We start from the raw sequence: 21,115 nt of genomic DNA on the forward strand, positions 1-21,115 counted from the left end.
TAAGACAACATGAACACAAGTCACAATCACACACCACTGTTATGTGATGGTGTGTAATATTGGGTGGGATACAGGTCAAGAAGATATCATTCCTATAGTCAGCATATTAGGTTGGACAGAGGAGGCCATCCTGGAGGCTCAGAAAGGCTTAGTGACTACGTGGACACACACAGTTTGATGCCAGCTCACAAGTACTTTATTGTCACCCACAGAAGTTAAAACATGTTGCGAGAGTAATGTCAGCATCATGAGAAGTGAGATGTTCCCTTTGTCTCTCCCCTTCAATCTACGACTAGTGGGACATCAATAACTGAACAAAGATTCCTCTACTCCACACACTAGGGTGCCTGGGAGATCCACACATCTGTGCATCTGAAGGTGGTGGATTGGAATGCATGGGGGAGGCAGAACTGGGGTAACGGCAGGGATGGTGCTCCTTAACCTGGTTCCTTCGAGGCGGGCAGTTGAGCCTGCAGCCCTAGCAGCACAGCAGCAGCAATGGAGACCAGACCACAACGCGGCTCACCAACTGTGACCCCAGGATAGGAAAAGAAGGGCAGTAGTGGCATCAGCACCCGCAATTCCGGCTCCTTTCCCTGGCTGCAGTGGTGCCGCATCACTGACGAACTAAGTAACACGCAACTCTGGCTTCCTGGCAAAAGCAACATAAACAACCACAGGAAACCAGGCAGCAGTGGCAACAGGGTTCTTGACTCCAGCTACCCCTCAAGCCACGCCATCCCCCCCACCACGCGACGCTGCCCAGACCCAGACAACCCTGAATGCAGTGGGGGCGCATGCCATCCCTGTGACCTGGGCAGCTACAACCATGACCACAGAAAAACCAGCAACTGCAGCAACACCAGCAGCAGCAAGGCACCAGTTACCCCAGAGGCACAAGCAGCGATGAAGAGGGCAGAGGCCGTGGAAGGTGGAAAAAGCTGGTTCTCAAATACAGTCAACTCAGGTAAGAGAAACCAATAACTTGTGCTATTGCACCACCTACTGGGGGAAAAAGGCCTCTAAGTACCAACCTGCTGAACTGTTAAAAAATTAAACAAAGCTGTACCTAAATAAGAAAAGTACCAACTTCAAATGTACCAACAGAAGAACAACCCATCAAGCACCATGAATAGTAACACAGTATCACACACACAAAAAAAATCACAATTTTATTCATGAGCTCCTTGAATTCCCTTTTTGAGTTTTCTTGTTATCTCACTGAATTTCTTCATGACAGCTATTTTGAATTCTCTATCATTTAGATCACAATCTTCTGTGACTTTGAGTTTGGTTTCTAGAAAAGACGCTTGGTATGATTTCAATCTTCTTAAAATTATTGAGACTTGTTTTGTATCCCAACATATGGTCTATCCTTGAGAATGTTCCTTGTGCACTTGAGAAGAAGGTGTATTCTGTTGCTTTTGGATGGAATGTGCTGTACATGTCTATCAAGTACATAGGTATAATGTGTCATTTAAGGCCGATATTTCCTTGACTTTATATCTAGATGATCTATCCAATGGTGTAAGTGGGGTGTTAAAGTCTACTACTACTATTGTGGTGCTATCAATTTCTCCCTTTAGGTCTGTTAATAACTGTTTCATATATTTTGGTTCTCCAAAGTTGAGTAGGTATAAATTAAAAATGGTACATCTTGATAGGTTTTCCCCTTTATGATTATATAATGTCCAACTTTGTCTCACCGTTTTGGCTTGAAGTCTATTTTGTCCGCTACAAGTATGGGTACACCCACATTACTTTTAACATTTGCTTGGAGTATCATCTTTCATCCCTGTCTTGCCTCTCTGTCTAGCCTTTTCCTAAGGTTCAAAAACAGGCACTCGTTTTCCCACCAACCCTTACTACTGCATTACATCACACATCTGCTTTCTCTACTCTCATACCCATATTGTAGAATGCTAACCAAAAAGTCCTCAAAATGAGCAGACATGACTCACTACATTGATACTTTCCACTTACACATTTTATTCATTCATTCACCTATTCTTCCAACAAACAATTGACTAGTACCCACCCTGTGTCAAGCACTGGGCTAGACCATTTGCAAGAACAATATTACCAAAAAATAAATACTTGGAAGTTTCTGGTAAAACTAGCAGAGTAGGTAAACGCTGTGCTAGCCTTCTCCCACAACCACATCAAATTTACAACTAAACTACAGAACAATCATCATTGAGAATTGCCTAAAGTCTAGCTTAACAGAAATCCTACAACTAAGGATATACAGAAGAAGCCACCTCGAGACTGGTTGGAGGAGTGGAGACAGGGAATAGGTTAGTCCCACACCTACATGTGGCAGTTAAAAATCAGGAGGGGTATCTCAGCTGCAGAGGTCCCTCCCAAGGAGCGAGGGGTCCCAGCCCAGGGTTCCAGTGCCAGAAGAGAAGTCCCCACAACTTCTGGCTGTGAAAACTGCAGAGATTTTAGTTGAGTGAGACACAGGGTGGCTGGAATCCCAGATGCTCCTCTTAAAAGGACCGCACACAGATTTACTCACTGACAGACTCACTGGCTCTGAGCTCCATTGCTGGGGAAACTGTTTAAAAGGCACCAGGGACAAATAGAGAGAAACCAAATTGTCTGGCTTTAGGGTAAGGGCTGCAGGGGCAGCTTTCTGCCAGACAGAAGTGCTGACACAAGCCATTGTTCCTTTGTTGAGCCCTCCCCACACCCAGTCTGCATGCACAGGTGCGTGCCATATATGAGTCTCCATCAACCTGGCTAGCACTGTTTGCCCCACCCCAGTGATTCCCTGAGACCCCCTCTCAACCCAACTTGTGGGCCCACCAAAGCCATTTCCAGTGGCTCTTCCATATAAAAAGCCTGTCTTGGCTCATGCTGCAGACTTTCCTAAAAATCTCTCAAAGGTTCACAAACCCCAAACAAACAGCACCTGGACTCAGCATGCCCTGTACCTCTTGCTAAGCAGCCCCAAACCTGGCACTAATGGCAGCCAGCCTCAGTTCGCACCTCAGCTTCTCCCAGGCACTGCCAAGCCCAGCACAAGTGGCAACCATCTGCAGGTCACTTTGTAGCTCATACCAAGTGGCTTCAGGCAGGGCACAGACAGTGGTTGACATTGTCCTGCACCAGAGCAGGACAATGAATCAATACACCCAGTGGATACCTTCAGACCACACCAAAACACCACCCAACCACCTATACAAACAACACACCCAAAGGGCAGAATTTGTAGGCACCAGAGCTCGAATAAAGTGAATCCTGCTCCATAGAGTCAGTCAGGAGCTGCACAACAGCTCCTCCATTGTATTCATGGTCAGTCTTCACAACAAATCAGCCTCAGGGTCAATCCCTCCCATTGACGTACCAATAACAACCAAGGCTCAACTACAGCAGGAGTGCACACACAACCCACACAAGGGACACACCTGGAACACCCAGCTCAGGAGACCAAGGAGATGGTGCCACTGGGCCCCACAGGATACCTACTACATAAGGCCACTCTACCAAGACTAGGAGACACAGCAGCTCTACCTAATACATAGAAACAAACACAGGGAGGCAGACAAAATGAGGAGATAAAACACGTCCCAGAAGAAAGAATAAAACAAAGCTCCAGAAAAAGAACTAAACAAAATGGAGACAAGCAATGTATCAGATGCAGAGTTCAAAACACTGCTTATAAGAATGCTCAGTGATCTCAGTGAGAACTTCAACAAAGAGAAAGAAAACATAAAAATGGATATAGAAAACATAAATAAAAACCCAGTCAGAAATGAAGAATACAATAATGGAAATGAAGAATACATTAGAGAGAATCAACAGTAGATTAGATGAAACAGAGGATAGAATCATGATTTGGAAGATAAGGTATCAGAAAACACACAATCAGAACAGCAAAAAGAAAAATTCGTTTTTGAATTTTTCAAAAATAATAGTATAAGGGGCCTCTGGTACAACATCAAGCATACTATCATATAGGATATTAGAAGAAGAGAGAGAGCAAGCAGCTGAAAACCTATTTGAAGAAACAATGATGGAAAAGTTCCCTAACCTGGTGAAAGAAATAGACATACAAGCCCAGGAAGTGCAGATAGTCCCAAACAAGATGAACTCAAAGAGGCCCACAAGAAGACACATCATAATGTAAATGCCAAAGGTTAAAGACAAAGAAAGCTTAAAAGCAATAAGAGAAAAGCAGTTAGTTACCTACAAAGGAGCTCCCACAAGACTGTCAGTTGATTTCTCAACAGAAACTTTGCAGGCCAGAAGGAACTGGTAAGAAATATTCAAAGTGATGAAAATCCATGACCTACAACCAAGACTACTCTACCCAGCAAAAACATCATTTAGAATCAAAGGACAGATAAAGAGCTTCCAGACAAGAAAAAGCTCAAGGAGTTCATCACCACCAAACCAATGTTAGCAGGAGAAAGAGGAGGTGGAGGAGGAGGAAGAGGAGAAGAAAAGATAAAAAATATGAATAATAAAATGGTAATAATTACATATCTATCAATAATTACTTTAAATATAAATGGATCAAATGTTCCAATCAAAAGATAGGGTGTCTGAATAGATAAGAAAACAAGACCCTTACATATGCTGCCTACAGGAGACTTACTTCAGCTCAAAAGACACACAAAGACTGAAAATAAAAAAATGGGAAAAGGTATTTCATGAAAATGGAAATTAAAAAAAAATCTAGGACAGCAATACTTATACCAGACAAACTAGACTTTAAAACAAAGGGTGTAACAAGAGATAGAGAAGAACCCAGTATTTCCATTTCTGGGTATTTATCTGAAGAAACCCAAAACACTAATTCAAAAACATATGCATCCATATGTTTATTGCAGCATTATTTACAATAGCCAAGATATGGAAGCAACCTAAGTGTCCATCCATAGATTAAGAAGAGGTTATATGTATGTATGTACGTATATATGTGTATACACACACACACACATACACACACACACATACACAGACACACAATGAAGCATTACTCAGCTACAAAAAAAGAATGAAATCTTGCCAACTACAACAACATGGACCTAGAAGGTATTATGCTAAGTGAAATAAGTCAGACAGAGAAAGATAAATACCATATTATTTCACTTATATGTGGAATTTTAAAAAAAACAAAATAAACAAACAAACCAAAACAGAAACAAATTCATAGATACAGAGAACATTTTGATGGTTGCCAAATACGAGTGGGAGTTGGAGGGATGGGTGAAAAGAAGGAAGGGATTAAAAAGTACACATAGGTAGTTACAAAATGATCAGGGGAATGTAAAGCATAGAATAGGGAATATAGTCAATAACATTGTAGTAACTATGTATGGTGTCAGATGGGTACCAGATTTATTGGGATGATCACTTCATAAGTTATATAAATATCTAATCACTATGTTGTACACCTGATACTAATATAATATTGTAGGTCAACTGCAATGAAAAAATTAAAAATTATTTAAATAAATACTTAGAGAAAAATTTGACCAAAAAAATGTACAAGACATGTACCCTGAAGACAACAAAATATTTCTGAGAGAAATTGAAGAAGACCTAAATAAATGGAGACAGATACCATGTTCATAAATTGGAAGAATAAATACTGTTAAGAAGTCAATTCTTCCCAAACTGATCTATACATTCAGTGCAACCCCAATAAAAATTCCAGCATTTTTTCATAGAAATTGAATAGCTGATTCTAAAATTAATGTAGAAGATCTACAATAGCCAAAACAAATTTTAAAAAGATAAACAATATTAGAGAACTTATACTACCTGAATTCAGGACTTCTTATAAAGCTGCAGCTTCCAGATAGTGTGTTATTGATATAAAGATTGACAAATACATCAATGGAACAGAATAGAATCCAGAAATAGATACATGCATAGACTGACAATTGCATTTCAACAAAGGTGTCAAGATAATTCAGTGGGGGAAAAAATAATCTTTCCAACAAATTGTGGGAAACAATTGGACAGATATATGCAAAGACATATACCTCAGGTCTTATCTCATGCCACATACAAAAATTAACTCAAAATGGATCATAGACCTAAATGTAAGAACTAAAAATATAAAACTTCTGGAAAAAACATTGGGGAAAAAATTTAGTAACCTTGGGTTTGGCAAAGGTTTCTTAAATGCAGTCAAAAATTATAAACTGCGAAAGATAAAACATAAATAAATAGGACTTCATCAACATTAAAAACTATTCTTCTTCAAAAGACACGGTAAAGAAAATGAAAATTCAAGCCACAGGCTGGATGAAATATTTTGCAAAACATACACCTAACAAGGGACTTGTATCCAAAATATATAAGAAACTCTTACGGGTCAATAATAGAAGATGAAAAACCTACTTTAAAATAGGCAAAAGATTTAGACAGACCTTTCAACAAAGAAGATATGTAGATGACAAATAAATGTTATGAAAAGACGTTCAACATCAGTTAGAGAAATTAAAAGGAAAAACCACAGTGCACTACTTCTACACATTTATGAGAGTGGCTAAAATTTAACAAGACATGTTAGCAAAGATTTGGATGAGCTGCAACTCTCAGACAATGACAGTGGGAATGTAAATGGTACAACCACTTTGGAAAATAGGTAAGTTCTTTAAAAGGTAAACTAGATAGCCGACTCCTAGGTACTTACCCAAGAAAAATGAAACACATGTCCACACATAAATTTGTACACAAATGTTCTTAGCAGCATTATCCATAATAGCCAAAAACTGGAAATGATCTAAATGATCATCAATGGTGAATAGAAAAACAAATTATGTATCTCCATGCAATGAATGCTACACAAAACATGAAGAATTCTGAGAGGCATGTTGCATACTTCCTAGGGGTCCTGGTGAAATTATCTACAGCAGAAGCTGCCTGCCTTGATAATTCACCTCTCCTCCCCTTGCTCCATGCTTTCACTACTGCTCCAGGATCATGTCCCACACACTCTACCTTCATCCAAGTCTGTCTCAGTTCTGCTTTTGTGGAAAAATAAAATGAAACTGAAACCACATATTCATCATGGTGGGAATGGTTAAGTGAATTGGAGTAAATCAATATGATAAATTATTATGCACCCAGTTTTAAATGTTTACAATGATACAAAATTGCATTCGAGATAATGTAAGGTTTTCTTTAAAGGGCCCAAAATGTACATAAGATATATTCTCAATTATGCAAAATAAATAAAAAATAAAAAGAATCTTATGCAGTAACTTCCATGTAAAAGTAAGGAATTTCTGTGTGTATCTTGCACAACCTGATATAGTGCTTCATCAAAGGCACACATGAAATAGTTGTGGAATGAACAGACATTACTGCAGCCAAAAATATAATGTACCATTTATATGACAAAGTCCTTTTTTGTAATTAGCAAATCAAAATCATCATAATATATTATAAGCAAGTACGGCTTATCTCAGGAATGAAAAGGCACTTCAATGTTAGAAAATCCTTCACTGTAATTCATAATATGTTTTTAAAACTAATCTTCAATACTGAAAAGACATTTAATAAAATTCAATACCCATTAATGATTTTTTTAATCCTTAGCAAACTAAAAATTAAAAAAAAAATTATGTCTTTAACATAATAAAGCAAATATACTAGAAACCTACATCTATTACCGTGTTGACCCAAAAATAAGACCTAGCCAGACCAGCAGCTCTAATGCATCTTTTGGAGCAAAAATTAATATAAGATCAGACCTTATATTATATAAGGCCCAGTCTTATATTATATAAGACCCGGTCTTATTATTTATATCATATCATATCATATCATATCATATCATATCATATCATATTATATTATATGATACCTGGTCTTATATCACATTATATAAGACCAGGTCTTATATTAAAATAAGATCTGGTCTTATATTAATTTTTGATCCAAAAGACGCATTAGAGCTGATGGTCCGGCTACGTCTTATTTTCAGGGAAACACGGTACGTTTGACACTATGTTTGACACTGAGGCTACAGCATTAAAGAGAGAGAGGTAGCAGTACCTGAAGTCACTGAGCTTCTAATCGAATGGGAGATACAGCAAAGTCAGCAGGGAATGAGAATACAGCATAGTAAAATACTATGACAAGAGAATTAGAGGGAGCCCTAGTAACATAAGAAAGGCACCAGCCCTGACTTTGTTGGAGATAGTTACCACAATAGATGATAAATACCTTCTGGGCAAGGACAAGAGTTATTTTTATCTTTGCACAGCTCAGTATCTAAAACAATGTCAGACACATGGTAAGTCTTCAGTAAATGTTTCTCAAATGAATGAGCAGCAAATGAGTAAAATAAACAAATATTAAAGAGTATTCTTAGATTATTTTGGAAGTCAGATACAAATTTTTAGTAATTTATTAAATGATTTATTAATGATCTATTATAAATTTGATGCCTCTTAAAGAGTTCATTTGGGTACAAATACACACACACACACACACACACACACAATCCTAAATACATAAATACTCACGGGTACAAGGGATTTGTATTGGCCAGTTGGAGAGTGTGTGTTTTCACAGGTTCCACAGCTATTAACATATCTTGTTCTACAGCCATAGGAAGAACAGGATATCCACAGTAATCTATATGCTCTCCTACAAAAAAAGAGAAAGCATTTTTTATCACTGATAGTATACGAAACAAGAGAAACTCAAGTAGGCACACAGGAAAAACGGGACCACAAGCCAGATTTTAACAGAAAATAAAACTACATGGGCAGAAAGTGATTCAGTTTTCTTTTACTCGCAGACATCTGAGCCAGGAACTTCTTCTAGCACAAGTATACTAGTTATTAGTTTCTGTTAATGTTTAGACTTCTTTAAACCTTCACAAGTTTTTTTTCCGTTTTCTAATTCATAATGATCTTCTTGAAATATTTATGTTATGTGACTATTAATAGTTTTGTGGAGCATCAAAAAAAGCTTGTTTTTTGTATTAACTTTTAAAATCTGAACAATTGAAGCCTTTAGCACACTCTCCCTGATATTAACATTATATGAGTCCCACTCTTGCTTACTTGAGAATGAGCTCCTAAAGGGGAGGACTTTGCTTTATTTATCTTTGTGCCCTAACCAAATTAGACTGGCACTGATAGTTGTGTTGAATGTGCTACACATAGCTAGGATAAAGAAAAAGCAGCTAGGAAAAGAATATGTAATCTGCACTACTTTAGATACAACACACAATTATAGGAAGCAAACTATTCTTTTCATTCTAATTCTTTCTTCTATGAAACACCCGGAGGAATTTTTTTTCTATTATAATGTCTTCTCCAAATTACTATTTAAACTCAAGGCTGTTATTCATAAGGTGTAAATACAAAATCACAATTCAAGAAAGATGGGCTAAGCAAGCTCATTTATATTTCCTCGTAACAGATTTTTATATCTGATTGTCCCTATGGCACACATTGATCCACTAAGCAATACAAGATGAATGGAAGGCAATTCAACTGCATAATTATATTTTTAAATAAATATTCTACGTATTAGTATAGGCAGCAAGTCTTTTGTTTCTATATTGATGTGTCCTTTAAAATAATAAAATAAAAAGTAATAATCATAAAGGGGTTTTTCTGGATTGACAATGACAGATGGAGAAATGGTTTTCCAAGTTTTCTTTCTCCCCAACATCCTTTAAGAAGACAGTAATACAAAACAGTGGTTCACAAGTAGAAAACAGATATTTAAATAAGGGGAGCTCCAGGGAGGCACCAGATTCTGTTGACATGTCTCCCTTTGTCAAAACAGGTGAGGGGCAGGGAGGGAGCGGGAACTGCTGACAAGAACGGATAACAAGATGATTACATTCTGCATATTTTAACAGAAAACAATGCTTTTAATAAACACTGAAATTCATTGCATCCCAAGCACTAACTAAATTAACTACATTGGAACATAATGCCCCGTCTTTTTAATCAGAACACAGTCAATAAATTTACTAGAATAAGAATTACTTATCAGGCAAATCCTTAGTTTGGAACTCTAACCCCTAAGACCAAGGGAAACTTGGCTCTCTCCACAGGGTATTGCTTCTTTGCAGTCCTCTCCTAATAGCAAGGCGTTGTGATGTTCTCCTCCCACTCTGCTGTTTCCGGGCCTTTTCTCTGTCCCGTTCTTCACAGGCTCATGCCACATTCTCTCCTCCTTACTACTTTCTTTTTTTTTTTTTTTTTAAAGATTTTATTAGGGAAGGGAAACAGGACTTTATTGGGGAACAGTGTGTACTTCCAGGCCTTTTTGCCAAGTCAAGTTGTTGTCCTTTCAATCTTAGTTGTGGAGGGTGCCGTTCAGCTTCAAGTTGTTGTCCTTTCAGTATTAGTTGCGGCGGGCACAGCTCAGCTCCAGGTCCAGTTGCTGTTGCTAGTTGCAGGGGCACAGCCCACCATCCCTTGCGGGAGTTGAACCGGCAGCCTTGTGGTTGAGAGTCCACTGGCCCATGTGGGAATCGAACCAGCAGCCTTCCGAGTTAGGAGCACCGAGCTCCAACCACCTGAGCCACCAGGCTGGCCCTTTACTACTTTCAAAGATACTCTCTTCCTCACTGAAGACCTTAGCACCTCATTCCAACCCCTCTCTATCCCAATCCTGCAATAATCTGGACAACATCCAGGTAAACAACACCGTCCAAGGCCCAAGCTTCCTAATCCCTTGACCTCAAGAAAACCTGACCTCCTCTCTGCTTCAGACATCTATTTATTTCCGTGGTGTTGACAAACCCAGTAATGACCACAGATCTTTTTTATCACCTGGAACTTTTCTACCTATGAAATTTTAGTTTCAATTATCAAACTTCCCATCATGCCATTTCTGTTACTCAGTTTATCCCACTCTCCTGCTTTCCAGAGTCAGTTCTTTGCCCTCTCTACCCTATAAGCTCCCTACGACCTTTTTTTCTTCTTCTACCCGGTAAAGATTCCAGGATTCATTACTTTACCTGCTCTCCTCCTAATATCAACTTCCTGACACCACTGTCATTCTTCTGTAACTTCCATCCAAAACAAAACCCCCAAACCTAGATCAAACACAAGCAACTTAGACTAGCTGGGGAGGCAAGGGGGAGGGAGGAAAACTTTGCAGACTGGTATTGCTACAATTCTGTGGTATCCAGCTCTACCCAGATCTCTATACAACCCAGCAAACATTTAGTTGTTCCAGTCTTCTCCCTCTCCCATCCTTCACAAGGCTATTTCAAATTGTCTGCCTTCTCCTTAAACTTCCAGCCCTTTCAACTCTCCTCCACAAGAACTCCCTCAACCTTCTATACAAAAATTATACATTTACCTACATCAATCTGTACCCTTTTCTTCACTTGCTTTCTGTTAAAAGTGTAAAGTGGCCCTCTTCCTATGCTCTAGATACCAGCCCTCTTGCCTTCTCGGGAATTCTGCTCCATCAGTTCCTCCCTTCTCAAATGTCTTCAATCTCTCTCTCTCCCCACTGGATTTACTCCATTCCCCCTACCCCCTCATTTAATCATACTCAAACATCCCATATTTTTTAAATCCTGTATTATTTGCTTCAAAATAAAATAAGATCACCTGCGTTGATAATAATTAAAGCTGAATGTTGGGTACATGAGAGTTCATTATATTATTCCACCCACTTTTTTGTAAGTTTACGTTTTCCATTATAAAAGATTTTCTTTTTAATCATCCTTTACTCCTAGATTTTTCTAAGTTCCCATCCCATTTTCTCTTGATAAAACCTACTAATTCTTCAAGTCACCACCCTATTAAAAGCAAGGAATTAATGGGCCAGTGAGCTGCACCCTCCACAACTAGATTGAAAACAACAACTTTACATTCTGGAAAAACACACTGTTCCCCAATATTCCGCTCCCCGACCCCCCGGCAAAAAAAAGAAAAAAGAAAAAAAAAGTAAGAAATTATAGGGTTTCCTGGTATTCTTTTTATCCAGTGAGTAAGTAAAACCATCAAAATTCATCACCACAATCTAAAAATTTAAACTGAAACACAGAAAAATATGTTCATCTCTCATGAAACAATATTAATAACTGGGTTCCAACAAATTTACAAATTTTTTAAATAAATAGACAAAATTAACATTAATAGCATGGATTGGGAAAGATGAAAGACTAGTGCTCCTTATGCAGAAGTTTATCTTGCTACAACGGATACATGCTATTTTTTCAGTACTCCTTGGAAAATTAAGAAAATAATATATTAACAAAAATTTGGATCTTACCAAAGGAGGAAAAACTTAAGAGAAGGAACTTTTGAAATACCTATTATGTTGACTCTTCCTGGTGCTCGAACATAAAACTTGGGAATGGATCCAAACTTAGACTTAAACACCTCCTTTAGCTTCAGCAATCTGAAAACAAAAGTAGAATATGTCAGAATATCCATATAATGTAAAATCCGTAAGAAACACATGCTCAAACATATTTCACATACTGACCACCATTAGTCATCCCTAAAAAATAAAAAAGCAAAATCTTTTACTGACATATTTCCTTAAAAATCCCAGGAACAAATAGTACTATAACCCCCTAAGTGACACAAGAGGGTTTATAGCTAAACACACAGAAGATTTAAAAAGTTAAACTCTTATAAAGTTTTTCTATAGGTTTGGACGTTCATTTGTTGACATAAACCTGGAAAATCTTGCTGTGCCAGAAAAAAGGAAGTGCTAAAACAATGATAGTAACATGTCAGAAGGACACAGACATCCATATGAGGAGGTTCCCATTGCCCAAATCTGGAACAATTTGAGCATGAAAATAGTAATAAATGTAACATATTATAACCCATAGAATAAAATAAAAATCGATGAGTCCATACTGACATACATAAATGGAAGAAAAGGAAAAACGCTTCCTTGCACTAGAATGCGAAATAATAAATATAAAAAATTTAAAAAGAAAAATGACCATTTGGTGACCATCATAGTAATAACTGATTCAGGCAAAGATCATCACTGGATACTAAAACCAGTAAATGAAAGTTTGATATGAAACAGAATATGAACATATTCTTTAAGTATTTCACCAAAAGATACTCACTTATTACAAAAGAGATAAGAGTAACTTTTTCAGTGGAAAAACCAGGCAGGTGTCTCCTTAACCAAGTGATCCAAGTTAACCAACAGACATCATGTGCCTCCAGATATGATGTACTGAGAAAACAAAATTACTTTCTTGTAGTTTTCCTACCCATAATAAAGCGAGTCTAATCATGAAGAAATATCAAGTAAACTCAATCATGAAGAAACATTAGATAAACTCCGTTAAAGGAGTAATTCTCTAAAACATAATAATGAGTGCCATATAGATATAAAATAAACATGTGTGAAAGATTTTATTTATCTCATTAATTAATGATAAAACCAGTAATATAACCAGTTGGAAGGAGAATCCAAAGTACCACTCACATACAGTCAAATAAGGAATGTTGAAATGAATTTACAAATAGACACCAAAACTGGCAAAACTGGTAAGGAGCAACAATCTACTGTATTCCACCAGACACAATTTGTAATTTCCATGGACAAGAAGCATTTGCATTGCTATTAGTTTTCTATGACATAGTGAGCTATAAAAGAGCTTGAATATAATGAAAGGCTCAGAGTCACACAGAAATCAGATGACCTGGAAGACAGGCATGCCAGGCGACTCCTGGTTCTCCTTAGAGATACACAGTAATCTCTTGGTCCATTTCAAAGTTTTTCACAATTTCTTCCTGCAACTCAAATTGAGGGATATTCTATAAAATAACTGGTCATGAAGTACAAGGCTAGGAACTGTCTCTCTCTCTCTCTCTCTCTCTCCCCTACACACACACACACACACACACACACATACACACACACACAAGCTTAAGAAAAAACAACTAAATGCAACATGTGTCCTAGATTGAATCCTGACAAAAAAAAAAAACTTGACCAAAAAAATGTATATTTGCTGTAAAACATTAGTGACATAATTGGTGGTACTTGAGGTCTGTCAATTAAATAATGTATCAATGTAAATTTCCTGATTTTCATCATTATATACTGATTATGTTAGAAAATGTCCTTGTTTCTGGGAAACAGTTCAGTATTTAAAGAGGCATCATGCCTTCAACTTAATCTCAAATTGTATAGGAAAACATATATAACAGAGAAAATGGGAGAGGGAAGAAAGGAAAGGAGAGGGGGGAGGGAAAGAGGAGAGGGAGAGAGAGAACAACAAATAAGAAAAAATGTTATTAGGTTGGTGCAAAGGTAATTGTGGTTTAAAAGGTTAAAAATAATTGCAAAAACCACAATTACTTTTGCACCAACCTATAACATTTGGGGACTCTGGGAGAAGAGTATACAGTAATTTTTTTTTACTATAATTGACTTCTATATGTCTGAAATTATTTCAAAATAAAGTTTTTAAAAATTAGTGATGCTCTACTAAGGACTCTACTTAGAAAGAAGGTTAATAATAGTCCTTGGCCTCTAGGAGGAATACAAATTCTGGCAGAAGAGAAAGATAGGTAAGTTAGAAAGTACAATACAAAGTGACAATAGAGTGATAAGCTAGACAAATCCAGTCCTTTGGGAGAACAGAGAAAAGCTATTTAGCCCCTACTGTGGGAGAACATAGATGGTAAGATAAATCCAGAAGGGGAAGAATAAGTTAGGGAAGTCTTCCCAAACAGGCAACACTTAAATGAATTGTAAAGGATAAATGTCAGACAAGTGGGGTGGGGTGACACATTCTAGGCAAATGGAATGAAAAGCCCCAGCGTGCTGCATTCAGAGAATTACAATTAGGGTTTTAAATACATCAACCGAGAAAAGCAGGAGAGGAGGCTGGTAAGAGTCAAGCCCAGACGGTAAAGGCCCTCAAAGTTGAAGAACCTGGCATTTAACACACAGGCAATGGATGTGAACAGATGTTTAAAAACAGAGTGATATCGTCAAATTCGCACTTGAAAAAGCTCACGGGGAAGTGTCTGAAAGATGGGTCATAGGAAGGCAACGGAGAAACAAAGAAATTGAATAAGAAGCTATAGCAATAAACCTGCAGAGAAATGCTGAGGTACAACAAGGTGGAGATAGACAAGAGTGAAAACTAAATTGATATTAAGTCAGATCCATAGGAACCAGTAACCAATTAGATGTGGGAAAGAGCGAGAAGTTTTCTGGCTTAACATAACTCCACTAGCCTCAACAGGGGCTAATGGTATTTCTACCTGTGATAATTATATACAGACAAAATTCAAGTTCTGCTGAATGTGAATTATTATTAATTTGCTTTTATAAACACTGCAAACACAAACAAGATGAAGTACTAACAGCAGTGTTAGAATAAGTCTCCTAAAATGTGTTTTAATAAAATGATTTTGAGTTATATAAAATTTTGCATTATTTCCCCAGACTCCCTCAGGAAGGCAGACTGTTCATGCCTTACTGTAACTGCTCCTTTACCAAGAGGTTTACCACACAACACTCCTGCCTTTGAAATTTAAATACACAGAGGCTATCAAGGGAAACAAGGAAAATGCTTTTCACTAAGAATAGAAAGAACTCATGTGTACAGTGTTTTTCTAAACTTCATACCTAATCCTCTAATAATGAAGCAATATGGCCATAATTGGGGGAGTTGCTGTACTTTTACCACTCTGGGCTCGTCACCAGCCACACTCCATCTCTTAAAATGTAGCCACTTAAAGTATGCTCCCAAAAAGAGTACAATGAGAATTTTCAATATGAAAATAAGAACACCTACAGAGATCATATTGTTAAAGGCAGAATTGGCCAAAATATCACCACACAAATTGCTAAATCTGATGCTCTGAATGCTTTTGATTTTTTGTTTGTTTTTGAACAGCAGTTTTAGTAACAGAACTTGAGAAACAAAATTATGATTCTAGTGAATGAAATGGTTTTTACTATAAGGACTGATTCTCGGAGGACCCTAGGGTGACCAAATGGCTAACTGCAGAGAAGAAATTAAAATTTCAGGAGACAAGACATGTATCCTTACCTTAGTTTGCCCTTATGACCTGAGACAAGTCTCCTATCCTGTCTGGGCTTCTGTTTCCTCATCAATATCAGGATACCCAGCCATGGCATTACAGAAAATATGAATTTTTAATACTAATTTAAGAATAATTGGTTGTGAATATGTATTTTTATGGTGAAGAGGATCAGAATAGGCCACTCCAAAATATGCCATTTGGCATGAGGATTATTTTGAGCTGAAAGCAATTAAGAAACAGCAGACACAGGAGGAGCTCTCTATTCTCCCTCTTTCCATCTAAAAGCAGGACATAAACTTCCTTTTGTGAAGTTGTCTCCCCTCTCCCTTTCCAAGAGATGACTCTTACCACTGAAGACCTCACTGACTTTAGTGTGCATAAACAAACCTTACTAAAATAACCCTATCTTCTATTAGTTTCCCCCATATGGTCACCTTTCCACAACTTACCATCCTAGAAACCCAAACCCCTCCCCTTGTCTAGTCACTTCTCACAATTTATCATCCTTTGTTAAAATGGTATTTAAGCTCCCAGACCTAACCACTTCTTTGAGTTTTCACTTCTTTTCTGTGAAGCCCCCATATGCCTGTGAAATAAACCTTTTCTCCTGTTAATCTAACTTTTGTCAGTTCAATTCACAGGCCCCAGCTACTAAACCTAAGAGTGGAGAGGAAAAGTCTTTCCTCCTTTACAATGGTTAATTTATATGAGTTGTTCTATCCCTCACTTTCCTCAGCTACAAATTGAGGATGACAATAGAAGTCACTGCAAAGGTTTGTTTTGAAGATTTGATAAGCATGCAATAATTATTAGTTATTCTTTTAACAGTTACATTTGAGAATGTAATATATGTTAAAAATGGCATTTCAAAGTATGGATAATTGCTATTGGGGGAGGAGGGAGAATTTTAATCCCTACTTTGCTCTTTCCATCACAATAAATTCCTCCTAGATCAGAAATTCAAACGTAAAAAATGAAACAATAATTACATTAGAGATATTGGAAAATAAAATCATGATGGTGAAAATAAAAATAGTAGATGGGCTGAATAATAGAATGAAGAGTTGAAGAACAAATTAGTGAGCAAGAAGATAAAGCTGAGGGAAAGTAGAAATTAAAGCCAAAATTACAATTATTTAGAAAGGAACAAAAACGAAGGATTTTTATACCAAAACTTATGAGCTACAACTATAATCATACTCAGAGAAAATTTTCTAGCCTTCAGTGAATATAAGAAAACAAGAAATAATAAAAATTAATTAAGTATGCATATATCACGAGAAGCTAGCAAAAAAATAATAAAGAAATTAGAATAAACGAATTAAAAGATAAAAGGAGAATTTAATGAACAAGGGGGAAAATAACAGACCTGGCCAAAAAAATTATAAACAGATTCTTTGATTAAAAACAATAATATAGAAAAAACTTTTCTGAGTCTCATCATATAAAATCAGCCTTAGAAGTAAGAGATAACTACTTCAAAAGAGATTTAAAAAAAGTTTTTAATCTACAAAAAAGAAGTGATTTTTTTAGGAAAACACAAATTTCTAAAAATTGACAGAAGATAAATAGAAAAACAGAAAAAAACAAAATGTAGTCAGAAATAACTCCCTTAATAAGGCCAAGAAAATGCTGTGTTAGTTCTCTCAAGACCTTGAAGAAAGATGATCCTCTGCTTTTATAAACCATTCTAACAATAGAAGCTGTAGAAAGCATTCTCATCTCATTTTGGGAGGCCAGTATAACCCAGATGCTAAAACTTAAGAAAAGCCCCGAAAAGGAACTATAGGCTACTCTCACTTGCGAAGATAAAAAATCTCTAAATAAAATACTGCTAAATTTAATCCAACATACATTATTTTATAATATATGTGACCAACAAAGTTTATTCCAGGAATATAAAAATACTACCAGAAAATGTGTTGGTTAAATTCACTGTTCCAAAAGAATAAATGATCCTCTCAAGGTATGAAAAAAAATTATAAAATGTACTGGCCATTCCTGAATTTTTTTTGAAAATGTTAAATTAAAAAAAAAAAAAAAGCTCTTGACATGCTAGAAAAGAAAGAAATGCCCTTACTTTAATAAAAGCTATTTACCAGAAACAGCAAACATCATATTTAATAACAAAATGTTAGAAACATTCCCATTAAAAACCAGAATCAAGACAAGGGTATTATCATTCAACACTATAAAATACTGCATTAAATACAAAATGTCTACACAACAAAAGACATCATAAAGTTAAAGGACAAGTGCTAGACTGGGAACAATAGTATATAATATACATAAAACAGCAAATGGTTTATATCCAAAAGTCTATACATTCATACCAAAAAAGTTTATATATATATATGTATATATATATACACACACACACACACACGTGTGTGTGTGTGTATATATATATACATATATATATAAATGGAGCTCCTGAAAACTAACAAGACATAGACAATCTAATAACATAATTTTTGCAGGGACATTTGGCAGAAACTATCAAAATTTCAAATGTTGATTATCTTTGGTCCTGATTCCATTTCCATGAATGAGCTTAAAGACACATTTACAAAAATGCTCAAAGATAGATGTACAAAAATGTTTATTATACCATTGTTTGTAAGAGTGAAAAATCAGAAACTTAAATGTATACTCTTAACAGTTGAATGGTTAAATAAAGAATGGTATTCATACTATGAAACACTCTAACCCTTAAAAACATTGAAGTAAATCTGAATGGAGTGATATGCCAAAATTTCTAAGAAATATTGGTAAGTGAAAAAAAGTGGCAGAAAAACAAAATATGATTCTATTTACATGAATATAATACTATTTTTATGAAAAAAATGGTATCAATGATATTATAAGGATACAATGATCCTATAAAGATAAAATTATATTACAAGGATACAAACCAAATGGATAACTTCTGAGAAGGGAATAATTGGCAGCACAGGATAAGAATCAGAGATTACAGTGAGGAAAGGAACTGTGGGGTTTCCAGGCCTTACTGAATATACTTCTATAATAATCCAAATCTTTCCTATTAAGAATACTTTCACACAGCACCATTATTCATAATAGCCAAAAAGTGGAAGCAAACCAAATGTCCATCAATTGATGAATGGATAAATAAAATATAGTATAGCCAAACCATGGAATAGTATTTAACCATAAAAAGGAATGACATACTGATAACATGTTACAACATGGATGAACCTGGAAATTTTTATATTAAATGAAAGAAGACAATCACAAAAACTACATATCATATGATAAACTGAAAGTACATTAGTGATTGATAAGGACTGGGGTGGGAAAGGAGGTGATAGCTTAAGGGATACAGGGTTCTTTTAGGGATGATGAAAATGTTCTAACTTAAGATTATGGTAATAGTTGCACAATCCTGTGAATACATTAAAAAACATTTCAATGTAAAAGTTAAACAGGTGAATTATTTGGTATATGAATTATATATGTCAATAAAACTGTTAACAAAAAATAATAACCCAACAATTTAAAACTTAAGTCCAAAGAGAAGGAAAAGAGAAAAGACCACTGCTAAGAAAGGGAGAACAATGGAATGTGATGTACAGGGAGCATGAAAGGTTGGGATAAAGGAAAAAAATATTAGAGCTTCTATTTGATGTTTATACAAAAAGAATAAAAAGAGGAATTAAATTTACTAAAATGTATAATGTGCTTGATTAATGTCTTTACTCAGAGGATCATGTGTCCTGTGAAGCTGAAGAGGCATCCTGAAGGAAGAACAGGAATTTCACAAGTAGTCTGACCTTAGTGTTCTCATGCATTTTATTTTTCCTTTCAGCATATCGCAATAGATGACCAGCTAGCTGGATTTATAGCTACACTGTCTAGATTTGATTGAACTCACCCCTGCTAAAACAACTAAGTGTCTGAAACATTACCTGAAGCTAATAATCATATTGCATGTACAAGTGAAAAGCAAGAAAATGGCAAGACGCAAACTTATTTGACTATTCTGATCTCGTCTGTGGCTAGCACAGAACAATAAATATTTGTTAAATGAATGAATACTGTAAAAGTCATAAAAAGGCAAGAAACCCTAAGCAAATTTTGTAAACTTTTAGTACATGTTACCACCATTCCCCTCCCCCGCAGGGTAAGTATAGAAAAATTGAGCATTATGATTAAAATCATATAAAATGGAAACACAGAAGAAATGTATACACAGATATGTTTTATGTAAAAGACTACACTACAAGGTGCCAGATTATTTTCATGTAACAAATTCCTCATGAATTTTATTTGAAGCATGTCTTTAACAAAGTGTACTAATTCGCTCAAATATATAAGGACTACAGTACTGTGCAAGGACCTCCAGAGAATATATTAATTAGCATCCAGAGACAAGTGGACTCACAAGTAATCTAAAAGCAGCACTGGTCTCCATAATCAAAAATTGTTTCTTTCTGATAACTAAAGACCCACTGTTTGCCCGCTTAAGGGTGAAAAAAACATTTGCAAGTTTCAACAAGTTATATTGTCAACTGTCACATGACAATCATACCAGGAAGTACGGAGAGCTTGAGGACTTAACGTTAGAGAGAAAAGTTAACAGGGGGAAAAAAGTAAAAATTAGAAAACAGCAAAGGGGGAGAGAAGTCAACATAAGGAAAACTGTAGGGCTAAAACTGTAACAGGTTAGAGGCTTCATTCTTTACATTTCAGTCCTATGTCAGAATAAAGTATTTCTACAAAGTATCTGCAGATGTCCTCAAATGAAAAGAGGTATCATTAAGCTTTTAGTTATTCTGTAGGGAGGTACTGGCAGCAGATGAATTTCCAAAGTGACAATTCATAGACTCTATGATTTGTTTAAAAGGATGCAAAGACCAAGGGTTTTTTTGTTTTGTTTTGGATTTGGTTTTTTTGTTTGTTTTGCGTGTTTGATTGTTTTCAACGGACTATTTTAGAAAGGGGACCTTAAAAAATAGATAAAAAGCACTATCACCTAGCTGGCAGGCAAGACAGAGAAGGGGTTCAAACTTAATTTGGGTATTTCTGTTAAAGCCCTGCAGAAGCGTGTACCACCCTCAATAAGAAAGGGAAAAGAAGGATCTAAATGG

General features: G+C 36.2%; 1 protein-coding gene across 3 annotated transcripts in view; it reads right to left on the minus strand.

Moving 5' to 3' along the window:
- The window catches only part of GALK2 (galactokinase 2), a 120,682-nt gene that overhangs the window by 89,926 nt on the left and 9,641 nt on the right, over positions 1-21,115 (minus strand). For all 3 annotated transcript variants that reach the window (XM_033108062.1, XM_033108063.1, XM_033108061.1), the window contains exons 2-3: positions 12,275-12,363; positions 8,499-8,622 (exon numbers count right to left, since the gene is read on the minus strand). In XM_033108062.1, coding sequence (XP_032963953.1) covers positions 8,499-8,622; positions 12,275-12,363 — 213 coding nt within the window. The remainder of the gene's footprint in view (positions 1-8,498; positions 8,623-12,274; positions 12,364-21,115) is intronic.

Source organism: Rhinolophus ferrumequinum, chromosome 6 (genome assembly GCF_004115265.2).
Source record: "Rhinolophus ferrumequinum isolate MPI-CBG mRhiFer1 chromosome 6, mRhiFer1_v1.p, whole genome shotgun sequence".
NCBI classification, from domain to species: domain Eukaryota; kingdom Metazoa; phylum Chordata; class Mammalia; order Chiroptera; family Rhinolophidae; genus Rhinolophus; species Rhinolophus ferrumequinum.